This window comes from Tyto alba, unplaced genomic scaffold, assembly GCF_018691265.1.
Source record: "Tyto alba isolate M040663 unplaced genomic scaffold, T.alba_DEE_v4.0 Super-Scaffold_2, whole genome shotgun sequence".
In the NCBI taxonomy this organism is placed as follows: domain Eukaryota; kingdom Metazoa; phylum Chordata; class Aves; order Strigiformes; family Tytonidae; genus Tyto; species Tyto alba.
This window is the reverse complement of record NW_024881282.1, coordinates 42,663,668-42,677,614: the sequence shown is the minus strand read 5'-3', so window position 1 is coordinate 42,677,614 and position 13,947 is coordinate 42,663,668. Positions and strand designations below refer to the sequence as shown.

General features: G+C 36.9%; 1 protein-coding gene across 2 annotated transcripts in view; it reads right to left on the bottom strand.

The window, feature by feature from the left end:
• The window catches only part of KITLG (KIT ligand), a 56,117-nt gene that overhangs the window by 26,634 nt on the left and 15,536 nt on the right, over nucleotides 1-13,947 (bottom strand). For both annotated transcript variants that reach the window (XM_033010231.2, XM_033010232.2), the window contains exon 2: nucleotides 3,401-3,514. In XM_033010231.2, the coding sequence (XP_032866122.1) occupies nucleotides 3,401-3,514 (114 nt within the window). The remainder of the gene's footprint in view (nucleotides 1-3,400; nucleotides 3,515-13,947) is intronic.

Genomic DNA, 13,947 nt, shown 5'->3' with positions numbered 1-13,947 from the left:
GCCTTTGAAGACAAAACCAAGAAGCTTGTCATTGATAATGAAAAAAAGGAGGAACAGCTTGAAGGAAATAAGTAGAAGATACAGGGTCAGAGCAGCAAATTAATAGACAGAAGGGTAAAATTACAGAAATCGAAGCCAGAAAAACTTTTCAGTAGACTGGATTTTTATCTACCAAGAATTTGTAAGAGAAGTGAATTTGTATAGACAGAGCTACAAAAACAGTTTTTCCTGTTATAACAGAAAAAACAAAGGAGGTTTTAAAAGTGGACTTACAAGGATCTGTGAAGTATCAAGAGCCAAAATGGACACCTTTGTTATAAACCTGAATGGCTGGGGAGAGAAGGTGATATACCTTTACAGTGAGGAGAAAAGGCCCAGGGAAAACTAGCATTCTGGGGAGATGAAGAGATTATAATCCGCCTCAGTGAAGGATTCAGGCCATGCTGAATCTAAGATGATGTCTGAGCATTTGGGATGAGTCAGGAGAAAGAGAGGCCAATATCCTAAGATAAGTGATGGGACTTGTGTACTACCGCTGAATGGCCAGTTTATTGCACACAGATACGAGACTATACTCATGACTGTGGACAAAAGGATTTAAAGAACATAACAGTGGGGTCAAGAATAAAGCCTTTAGAAACAACTGCCATACCACTCTCAGCAAATGTGATAGAGTTTCTGGATAACATCACAATAACTGTACACATAACAATAGCTTTTGTCAAATCCTCAGGGCTACAATATATTCTGAGTGTGAAAGGGGAAGACATTTATTAAAGACAGTATGTCCTACTGGCACAAACTCTTTGGATTTGTGGAGAAATAAGACTTTTAAAGGCCAATAGGATCAATAAAGAACCCAACCAGATATGTAAACTATGTCTAATTTTGAAGATGTAAATTATTAGAATATCATCCCTTAATTCAATGAGAATATTTTTTTTCAAAAAGCAGAAGTGGTACAAAAACATCGATAGTAGTTTACAAGAGTTGTGGCTTCTCCTGAACTATATTTTTAAGCAATATCATGTTGGAATCCATATTATATATGTACTAAGGATACACTCCATACAGCATTAAAACAGTGTACTTTTTAGCAAAGTAATGTAATCGGGCAGCATTCTCTGAATTTCTCCCTTCTCTTATTCACACTGTTAGCTAATGATATTTTGTTTTAAAAGTACCTTAAACCATTTTGGCTTTTTTTTTTTGTTTGTTTGTTTGTTTTTCATTTTGTTCTCAATGTCAAGTTGTCATGGTGTAGCATTTCAAAAGAGAATGACCAATTTGCAATACAGCAATTTTAATTGAAGCCAAGAGTTCTTATACTACATTTAAGATACTAAACTTATTTCCATGTTATCCTTACAATTCTCAGGAGTCTTTATAGAAATTATTTCCACATGAAAAATCTATGCAAATATCAACAGAGACAGACAAAACACGAATACAAACTTTCCTCAAAACATTCTCAGAGGCACAACTCAAAACAGACAGAATACAGGTGTCCAGGCTTTGTATTTTCTGCATCTCTGTTATCTCTCCAACCCAAAATATCTTTGAGCTTGCTAGTTAACTTCACCTAAATTTTGCATTTGGTAGAGAGATCTGAAAGGTATTGATATAAGTCAGGAAAAGGACCACACAGCATCCTTACTGAGGAGTGGCCAGACGAGCTCAGCCCTACCCGGCTCTGCTCAGGCTTGGCAGCAGCAGAAGCGCGGTGCAATCTGGACAGTTGGCATAGGTTTTCTTCCAGGACAAACAGCACATATACCAGAACAGTCACCACACAATGTCATTGCTAACCAGTCAGCAGCCCAAGCAAGAGAGGATATAAATCTGGCAAGCACTCAAAACATTGCTCAGGTAGACATCATGCCTAGGGGGCATGGGAGGGAACAAGCAACCACACTGCATGTGGAGAACTAAGAAGGGATGTGGAGGAAGATGGGGGTATGGAAACAAAGTGCTACAGGAGTATGTGCAAGAACTGCAGGTGCTGGACTAGCCTGGAGGAAGATGTAGGAACACGATACTGAAAGTCACAGTCAAATCAGAGACTAACTTAGTTTTTATGATATTAAGTTTCTTTCATAATCTATCTCAAAAGAAAAGTGTGATTGTGCAAGCTGAATGCAAATTTTTGTAATCTGTATTTATACATTCTTTAAGTCTAAATTGTACTAAAGGGCAAGTCAAAGCATTTGTTCTCAGTATACATAACTGACAAAACGTTATTGCTAACCCAGTGCTAGACAGTTTCACCAGCCCTCACAGGAGTTCTGTTATTCTGTCATGCTTTCAACAAGTTTAAATCAAAGCTTAATTCTCTTTCAAGAGTTGAAATATTATCTTGAATAAACATGCCAATACTTCAGAATTCTGCCTAAAGGGACTAATGTGAAACACTGAGCATCTGAGTAGGACTACAGAGCATCCCCAGAGATTTACAATGTGTGCCAATGTATATAATAATGCCCAAAGAAAACAAGTTAGGAACACTGCCCTGGCAGCAAATGCAAGGGACTCCAAATTAAGTGTTTGATAATATTAACACTGGTATTGCAACCGTTTTTCCATAATGAAGACATAATTTTCAGCTGAAGTCAATATGTAGATAAAGGTATGCTTGTTAAGTGTTCGGTATATATTTTTTTCTTAAAAACTTTGGTGTTAGATCCTGCACCACTTCAAGTTAGCATAATCACTGACTTCAGTGGAGTTAAATACCCACTGACTTCACACACATGCAGATGCAGTTTCTCAGGTTAACACGGTGTTCAATGAAGTAAGTTAAAACGTACTTAAATGAATTCAGTTCTTACATGAAGTTGTGAGTCCTTCAGACTTAAAACTTCTAAGTACATCAAGTAGAGAGAGAAACACGAAATGAGTGTAGCTCACTCACACCTAAAGACTGTAAGAGCTGTTCAACTGTTATTGCTTTGATTGCTATAAAGATGTCTAATATCATACTATTTTTATATATGGCATAAGTTTCCCATATACATATAAAGGGTTCTGGTTCATTTCAGCTGTGTTTGCTGCCAGTCTGCTCCATGCAAATCAGTAATGCAAAGAAAATAATCTCATCTAACCCCAGACAATGTCTGAGGAAATTAAGATTTTTGACAATTTTTAGGGAAGTTTGGAGGGAGGAAAAATCATATGTACATACACTCCAGCTTGGTCAAGGTCATCTCTTCAGTGAACTCTGAAACTATTCTCCAGTCTCTGCAATAAAGGTTTTGATTTTGATCAAGTGACAGATGTTGATGGAGTTTTAATCTGTTTTTAATATTCCCCTGGTTCTAATACAGATTTGCTAACTTTGCTTAAAAATGTGTCATTAGCCACTGATTATTGTTTAACATAATTTAAAATAAAAGCTACTTACCAATTTTGCAATGTCATTCACATCATCTGTCACTGGATTCCCGCAGGAACTTTGGGCTTTGACAAGAGGATTAAGTAGGAGTAGTTGAAGACAAAAGCAAGTGATAATCCAATTCTATTTAGTAAAAAGAAAAAAGAAACAAGAAACCTCAAGTAAGCAATCTCCAAACATGAAGTAAGAAGAGATTTTAGTAATGTTTTTCATATACGAAGTCTAGATGCAACAATACTCTTTCATGAGGACATATTTGTACCACTATAGTATAATTTTCATGGCAGGGATCCACAGAAATGCACTTAATTGATCTTTTCTGGAAGCAAGCACCTTTAGAGTAATAATGGAAAACCTGGTATTGAGCCATCAAATTACTTGCGCCAGATCCTACTTAGGTGGGTTTCTGCAAAGATTACAGAAGAGAAAGAGACAAACTGCAATATTCTTCATCAACATAAGCCTAACTAAATACTTGCCATTCACCTGATAAGATATTTGATAAACCTGTGCCTCTAATGGGATAATGGTTGATAAGGAACAAAATGATACCAGACCACAGCAAGATAAAGTTCATGATCACAGCCATTACATTTGGGTATTTAAAGCACAAGCTAAACTACACCAGGACCCTGTCCAAATACTGAGATCTCAAGCAGCAATACAATATATTTTCCCTAAGTGATGTGCCCTGGCCTCTCAGGAGCAGCAGCTCAGCTTTAACACTACATTCCCCTCCTAAATCCTATTAGGAACAGCAATGCAATGTACTCACACAGGCTTGTGAGACTCAGCCAGAAAAGCACCAGATAACTAGCTGCGATGCACCTGGGTGTCTCCTTGGCTACACTGCCTGAACTTCCTCGCCTTCTGTTGTTCCTTGTGCTTCGCTGGTTTCCCACAGAGCCCTGTGCCAAGTTTAAGCTGCAGATCTTTATCTCCAGAATGTTAAAGCACTTAAGTTATGGATAATCAAAAGTTGCCTCGGGTTGTGAAGCTTCTTGTGCCAGCTGACTGAAGCTGTCAGCAAGAGCTGATGATGATGTACATTTACTGTAAGTATGGAATTTGCCTGTGCAGGCTCCTGAGCCTCCACGAGGGCAAGACTGAGACCAGAATTTGCTTTTGTAAAAACCAAGATGCATCTCAACCCCGTCTGTTCCTTTTGACAGATAGAGAGCTCTTGTCTCCAGCCTTGTCTTCAAATGCTATCCAACCTTTCAATTTAAGACCAAAGCAAATCGAATAACATAGACAAAGCTCTCTGGGAGAGCAAAGAGAAAAATCACAGATATAAAAGATGAAGTATCATTATAGTAACCTAGAGGGGCTAAGAAAGCACCATGATAAAGATTGCTCAGGAGCTACGTAAACATGATGCATAGTGCCAGGCACTTTACCTAGAGCTGTTAAATCACAAGTAAATCTCTCTCTTATATCTCTTAAATTTTGTGTGTATCTTACATCTCAAGTAAAACTGGTCATTTGCTTTCTCAGAACAACAGCTTCCCGAGTCGTTTAGGTAAAACCAGTGTGGGTTGCTCCTGGAAAAGACAATCCAGCCTCTTCCCCCAATCTCTTGCACTGGCACTGGTAAGACGGTGTAGGTAGCTGTACCAGGCAGACAACTTCCATTTTTGTTTTCCTGTGCTATTTTTCAGGCAGACCACCTTTCTGATCCAGGGAACTGAGACAGCAGAAATGCTTTGTTAGAGATGGGACAAGCCAGGATTGCCCATTCTGGTAGACCCTGCACTTAGTTTTCCCTAAACTGTGCCTTCAGACACCACAGGATCATGATGATTAGTAGACTTACACAAAAATAAATCAAAAATATTCTAAGCAAAGTAAACATTCAGCATGCAGCAAGTCTTCTGAGAATGCCTCTTGCTTCAACATAATTAGGATTTAAAAATAACTTTAGTTTAATATTTGTACAAATAATTATTAAGAATAATTACCTATGTGAGGAATTGAGAATAAGTGCCTAACTTCAGGTACTTAACACTCTTTCTTACCAGACCTCTGTACCTTATGCTATACATAGGTCTGCAGTTATATGAACAATTCAAGCTCTGTGGAGAGGCAATGCAGATGCTGCTTGTCTCTGAAAGGATCTTTGACAGCTCCTTGCAGTGTTCAAGAGCTCAAAGTTGTTTAAGAGCTAGCTTTAAGTGGCCAGAGAAACATCTACCTCTCCTCCAAAAGCTCCAAAATCACAGAGGAAACCAAAGGGGACCTCAAGTTAACAAACCTCAAGCTAACTTTCCCACTATGATTTCTGGAACAAAATTGTTATAAGAAAGTCAACAAATGGACGGACTATACTGCTTTCAAGAATTAAAAAAAAAAAAAGTAGTTCTACCTTTAGATCTAAACAGTACACTAGTAGTTACACTCTCTGGGGTTCAGGGACATATCCCTGATGGGTGCTTTGGAGATGGAGTCCATGCCAGAAATTGCCAATTTCTTTACTAGGTTCCTTAATACTGAATAGTATGTAATGGAAAACGGGATTTGTTCACTAACTTGTTTCAGTGTCATAGGACGATGTTTAACCTGGCAGTCTAATAATCAAAAATGTAACAAAGCTCTTTAACTGGAAATACTTTTTTGCCAGAGTGACTGAGTAATATTAATAAAAGCAGCAGCACATTCCAGACAAAACCAGAACTCTGATGCATCTTGTCAATTTTCATATGTCCAGATCTAAAGACAACCCATACATGAACCTTAAAATCACTACACATTTTATAATTATGCAAATCAATAAGAACACACTTTTTCCCCTATGTAAACAATGGGATTTAAAGCATAATAATTTTTATAACTGCTATTAAAAACAAATGCTTTGTAAATTTTGAGATGATTTGAGGTTTTTCTTGCTTATTTGTTCCGTGTGCTGTCCAACAGGAACTGAAAATCTGCGAAATACTGCTAGTTTCAGCATGCCTGTTCTCCAAAATCTTTTAATTATTTGTACTTACAAAATATTTATATTACACATGCCTCCAGGCACATTGTATGCAGGGACTGCATAGATCAAAAGGGCTAAGCTATTTTTATGTTATTTACTAATGACCAAACCTGCTGTTTGTGCAAAACTTGAATAGACTGAATTAAATCAAGGACAGAACAAAAGGGAAGCTTAAACAACAGCTTTATAAACAGAGATTCCAGTTTTACACTTTACTAAGCATAAACGAAAGTTACCTGCACAGTACTCATAACAGATTTCCATACATAATTACTTTTAAGCTAAAATGGGATTTTCAAAGCTGGCCACAGGATTTAATCACACATCATCTACCAGCATTAAACTGAAGATATATGGCAGACAGGAGGAAGACCTGTATACCAATGGCCGTCTTCCTATATTTGGCTCAAAAATTATTCAATTGTTTTTATATTCTGAAATCTCTTAAATATTGAATATTTAAGTTGCTTTTGTGGAAGTGAAAAAAAAAATAGACTGGAAAGGATAATTCAAAATAAAGATTTCAATATGCACTTTTGATCATTCTGCAAATTATTATGATTATGGCTTATATCTATAATTTCAGCTAACAGCATTTTAGAGGCTTAGCTAGCGATCCAATGTGTTAAAGGCCATTCTTTCAATTGTAAATCAACAACTTTTTAATTTCTGTTCATTTATGATCTAGATTGTTGACAAAGGCTGCTGAATGAGTGCTTTAGCACCTTTTTTCACAGTATTCTATCAAATATACTCAATCATGCTGGTTAATGTTCAGCTAACTTCTTAAGTGGAAAGCAGCAAGGGGAACACCACATTGCTACATAAGCTAAACATTGGAAAGTCAGGACATTTCCAAATATCTAGTTTGTACTGATAACAACTCTAATCATAAGTAGGGAGAAATCATAAAAAAAAAAAAAAAAAAAAAAAAAAAAAAAAGACAAATAATAAAATGAAAAAAAAAAACAAAACTGACAGTAAACACAGGGAGAAGTAATAACTACAGAGATGAATGGGTTCTGCATTATAAAATTTCTTGCATTCAAATCATGTTCACCACAGAATTTTTCCACCCAGTTTCTTGAGCAAATCATCCATGTAACCACAACCAAGACATGGCTACAGTAGGGGTAGCCAACAATGTGGAAAAATATTCACCCTGGGCCAGGCTTCCCAAATTTATTTTTCACTACTTCTAATGCTGGGGTAGGAACATCTCTCAATATTTGCTTCTCAGGCAGTGTTTGTATGCTGCTTTGCAGAGGCACAGCTTGTGAACTTCTGCCATAGACAACGTTGGTTGGTCAGTCATAGATAACTAACTTAATACGTATTGTCTTAAAAAGCCTTTTGCAAGAAGATTCAGAGAAAATTAAAGTAGTAAAACAGGATCTTTCTTACCTTTTTTTTTTTTTTTTTAACCACTAAGCATCCAGAAACGTAAAAGCACAATAATTATCTCATATGTCTGCTAATCTATTTAGTTCCTTAGCTGCGATAGAGATAATTAAAGTAATGGAAGAATTGCCTTTAAAGAATTAAAAAAAAAATTACTGTCAGAGTGGAAAAAAAATCTTAAAATGAAAGAACGTTTATACAGAATGTAATCCATTTTACCTTCACACAGGCAAATGTCAGAGCTAACTAACTTCTGAATGGCTGTGCCCAAATACTGTTCAACTCCCAAAGGAGTGAGTTAGCTCTGGAAAAAAAAGCCACCCACCCATGACTACCTAGTTCTGTAAGCAGTGAAGCATTTTGGCAAGCACATTTGGAACTGGAAAAGATCCCTACACGCTCTTAGGTACTGTCGAGTTGACTTCAGTGTAGCTGGAAGAAACAGTGTGTGATCCTTGAATAACACACACAGTTGGAGCATTAAGTCGTGTATCCCCATCACTGTCCTTCACGATATTGGCACTAGACTAGCCAAATATAATAGCCTACCAGCTAGGGTGCTCACTAACAAGTGACAGACTTGAGTTAAATTTCCTCTAACCAAGTTAATTCCAACTCATGGATATCTACCTCATAATTACCACCAGAGACACTTTCCCACCTATGATGGCTTCCTAGCCAGAAGGGGCAAAATTGGGGTACACTGGCATTCCTGACCCTTCTTTTTCAGAACATCTATGCATTTTACACTGGCAAGCCATTGTGGAGGGGGGAAAAAAAAAAAAAATAGAAGACATATTCGCTGCACAGGCATCAGAACGTTTATGTGTATCCTCGTCTCACACATGCTCCTCCATCTGGGCACCCTAACTTCTGGGAAGCTCCCCAGTCAACATGCAAGTTGTCTTGAACAACCTTTTGGCAGTCCATTGAACAAAACGGAGGCTAACTCTGGCTCAGTGAGTCACCCTGCCAGGGTGAGACACCTAAAAATCTCTGGATCACACTCTACATACTTCGTTATGATTGCAAAACGCAGATGCATACTTTTCTAGAGACTGATACTATTCAATTTTTTTTTTTTTTTAACAATGATATGTAGTAAGGAGAATGATTATAAAAGTAAACAGAATTCATCAGGGAGTGTTAGAGTAATTTATTTGGATTCTGATTTAAACACAGACTACAGAAATGCTGGTCGCTCTTTTTCAAAGTAAGTTTTGGAGTGCTTTAGACATGAAATATTTGAACAACTATTCAGTTATTTACAACATGCAGAATACTTTTCTACTCAGTTCTGCGTATAATATCCAATATACATAATACAAGGGTACTTCATGGGGTAAAGGGGGGGAGGAAAGTAATGAGTTATTGTTACAAACATAAGCAAGGAAAGGTGCCATTGCTCCCCATGTTCAAATGAGTTCAACAGGCAACCTGCTTTCACAGCTGTTTAATCTTTTTGTGACAATTTTGTATTTGCCTTTCCATGATGTTCTCAACCATAAAACCTCTTCCACCTACTCTTTGCACACTCACTTGCTTTTTCATGGGGGACTTCTGGAATGCCTGATGACAACTGACAACAGTTTTCACCTTATTGTCCTTTTGGAGGCAAAATGATAAAGTGGATCTTGCTGGACCTCAAGACACATGCACAAAAGACAGGCCATTCGCTGTATCCTGATGCTTACAGACCTTGTTCCCTTCTAAGGTACTCTGTTAATGAATCAGAAATAACTCTATTCAGGTCAATGGATAAAAATAGTCCCAAACCTGATAAATGCTAATGCAAAACTGCTTTTTCTTCACTACTTTTTCATCAGCTGGAAGGGGAAACCATTCCCTAGATCTGACAAGTTATACACATCTTTTTCCTGAGGCAGACAAATTTAAGATACATAGTCTTACTGTGCTGAGAAAATGATGAATCACACTATTCTTTCCCACCACTCAGATCCTGGGAAAACTAGGAAGCTGCTTAGACTATATGCCAACTTCATCTCGTGCAACCTCAGGCCAATTGCTATCATTCTCTACCCCTTCCAGTTCTCCTTGACAGATGCAGAAGCAGCAGGCAGCTCCAGCCAATGTGCTACCGTAGTACTTAGTAAGGTGCAACCTAACTCCAGCTGTGTTTGGTTTGTGTGTTTCAGCTGGAACCAAGACAAACATGATAAGCAAGAAGTGTAAATTGATATAGAGTTTGCCTTGCAAATCAATGTAATCCAGGTATTTTGTAATTATGTTCAGTAAACTACAAAACAGTGCTTTTAATATGTAAGTTAATGTATTTATTTTCCATCCCTGTAAGGATACCAATGTAAAATACTTAGCTGTTCTAAAAATGTTAGCTTTGGCTCTTTAAAAATGTTATCCATTTCATAATAAATTTTGCCCACTTTTTATTCTCACTTGACAATCAAGGATTCATGCAGTTTCCATGCATCCTAAATCTGTCCTCGATGACAGTGAGTTTGTTTAGTTCCCAAACACTGGGAAATTAAGTTATCAAGAGACAGGTAATTATATATGGATGTTGCCACTGGAGCTTGTGTTAAAAGAATCCAAATAAATATTTACTGATAATCATCCATCAGGTGGCATTCTAGTTCTGCAAAGAATCAGCAGATTTATGGACAAAAACATTTCAATTGGAAGAAAGGTTAAGAATAAAAAAAACATATTTTGAAAGAAATATTCCTGTTCAGTCACAACCGGAGATCCTTCACAGGTCCTGCACTTAGCACAGTCTATTTAGGACTTATGTACTGGCAAGGAATTTTTTTTTTTTCCCATCATTGTAAAGTTCCATTACAATCATCCAGAACCAGTACTGAAATTTTACATTTTTCTATCCTACATTAGTGTGATAGAGACCAATATTTATTTGTTCTGTTAAGAGACATTGAGATCCAAAATACCTACAAAATCAGAATAGAAATAAGCAGAAGACTAGACTTCAGTTGACTCAACAAAACCTCCCACAAACTGCAGAGAGGAAGTTGTCTTTTTTTTTTTTTTTTTTTACCCTCTCCTGGGAACTTACAAGTTTTCTAGCATAAATCCAAAGGCATTTATAAGTAATTGAAAGGGGAAGGCAAAGTAAGATACAAGATTATCTTGGCAGGGAGGACGAGATTCTCATACTGTATGGAGGTGGATGATCTAACTTCCTCAGGGAATGAAAAGACATTCTCTTAACTAAAATACTTAATTAAAGATTGTTTTTAAAGATCTATTTCAGATGTCTTGCTTGTTTGCCAAGTTTGTGTAAAAAAAATGCACTATCTTGAATATTCTTTTGAATTATAATGAAAATGTATACAGAGCCACCCTTTTAAATTTTAGACCTTCAAGCACCATCAAAGGAAATGGAATAAGAGTTGTTACAGAAATTCTGTACTGGATCTTTATTTCTTACCATCTGCTAAGAAGTACATGGAATTTGGGTTGGGAGAACTATTACACTGACAAAATAAAAAAAATAAAAAAAAAAAGTACACTGAAAACATAAGCTATTTTGATACTTAGCATATGATGAAACTCATGTACATGATGAAAATGTCTGTCTTTCTTACTATTTCATTTGTAGTATGAAGTAAAATAGGTTAAGTGTATTCTTAATTTTTCATGCACATAAACTTTTATAATACAGTTTACTCTCTAGCAATATGAAGAGTTCATGCTTGAGCCTGTGCAAAAAGAACATCAGGAAAAAAATATTAAAAGGTTTTTAGGCATTTTTTTCCCTTTTTTTTTTTTTTTTTTTTTTTTTCTTTTAAATCTTTTTATACTTTCTTGTATAAGCAGAGGATGATTTTTGAACTGTAAATCACAGACCGGTCAACTTGGTCTTAAACCAAAGACATGTCCTCAGAAAGACACTATTCTGTTTCTGAACTCTGAATTTCTTTGATAACATCCCTTATAGGCCCTGTATCTTTATAGGGATATAAATTCAGAACTAATTTCTCTGACCTGCTGTATATGAGAGACCTCATAACAAAAGTATTATTGCTGAACACAGACTAAAACTAGATGCCAGTGCAGCTGAGATTAAGCATGTTTCATACACCCACCTTAACTGTATTACATCTTTACAATTATGAGTTTAGATGTGATTAAACAACACTGTTTGTATCTCTCTGATATGCCAACACCAGTATAAGCTGTGACGGCACTGAAGGCTGATATTTTTTTACAGCAGTATTGTACTAAATGTCGTGAGACTATTCATTCCTGGTGCTTTACAACAGCTGTCTACACTGGTGGTCTACAAAAGCACTCGGGATAAGGTGAGAAACAGAGGTTGCATAAATTTCATGCTTCGTATCATGATAAAGATCATAAGATTGAGCTCCAGCAGTTTTCCTCAGTCCGTCTGCCATTGTGAAGATCTCATGATAAACATCAGGCAAATGTGGTACTCTGCAGTCCATCCAGAAAAGCTTTGGCATCATCTGCTACTAAGGAAAATGTTATCGGTAACCTGAATTCCAACATATAGGGAAAGGTCTAGACAGTCCTCCTCAACAGGCAATCAAAAAACTGGTATTCCTGGAGCATAAATCTCTTGACTGAATTTATTTGCCCTATTCCACAGCAGGTATCGCTTTTCAAAGTCTCTGTGGGCTTCAAGTAACACCTGGGATAGGTAGGCTCCAGATAACCGTTCTGTTATATCCCACTCCTTTGATGCCACAGACAGGTTACATTTGTAATAGGACTGGATAAAACCAAATAGAAAGAGTGGACAAGTGGGAGTGGATAGAATAATCATAGAATTATGGACTCAATTAGGTTGGAAAAGACCCTTTAAGATCATTGGGTCCAAATGTAAACCTAGCACTTGGAATTCCACTACTAAACTATGTCCCTAAGCACCACGTCTATATGTCTTTTAAATACATCCAGGGATGGTGACTCAACCACTTCCCTGTGCAGCCTGTTCCAGTGCTTGACAACCCTTTCGGTTAAGAAATTTTTCCTAACATCCAATTTAAACCTTCCCTGGACAACTTGAGGCCATTTGCTCTCACCCTATCACTCGCTACTTGGGAGAAGAGACTGACACCTCTCACGCTACAAGAGCGATAAGGTCTCCCCTGAGGCTGAACATGGTATTTGAAGTGAATCTTGGGAAATTGTTCCAGATCTTCACTGTTCTGGTGGTTAAAAGCCTTCTTGTAGTGTACTGATAGCAGTTTATATCAATGTGTTTGTTCTCATGGCAACACTGCTCCTTTGCTTATGTAGTTATAATCCCATCTTTCTAGTTTGTTCTCCTGATGAATTTCTGAAGATTAACCCTACTATCCAAGTATTCATAATGGCTAATTAAAAAGCACATCTGACTTCCTGCACTCCATAACACAGAAGCAACATAAAAACCCCAAAACTCACAGAGAATAAACAAAGCATTCCTTTTCTCTTGCCTCCTCTCAGATGACCTTGTATTTATTTACTCTCTATAGTACACTAGTTTTACAGGCTCCCCGCTCCAGCAAATGTAAATAGAGAATTAGCCTACCTCTTACTGAGCATTGTTGCAGCTATTACAATGGATGCAGTATCCAGCCAGATGGTTGCTTCTGAAGTGAAGAGGAACGAACAACTTAAAATCAGCACTTTAAGTCATGCAGCTTTTAAACGGGATCACTCGCCATTAGTCAGAACAGTTTCGCCTATTGACAAATAACAGCTAACATAAAAGTATTCCCAATTTAGACACACACAAAAGTTGGCTTCTCTGGATGTATTCCAGACGGTAGCACCTGCATTGATTTAAAAGGGCTTGGAACAGGAAATTTCAATGCACCAGAACTGAGTTTTCACTCTGATATCCCAAAACCTCAGTTGATAACTTTTCAAATTATGATGTAGCATGTATTTTTCTCTTATAAAATGTCAGTGAGGAAAGTGATTTTGTATTTTGAAAGGATTAGAAAAAAAAAAAAAAACCAAAACAAAACAAAACAGCCAGATATTTAGCCAAGTCTTTGTTCAAAGTTTTCAATATCAACTACAACACTGATTAAAAAAAGGACATTCTGCTTTTCATCTGCTTTTAATCTCGGATCTTCTGGGAAATACTTAAAGGATATTTTAGGTTTCCTTCCATTATCAGCAGTGACAGCTAAAATTTTGAACATAAGTACTAAAAGCTGTTACTCAT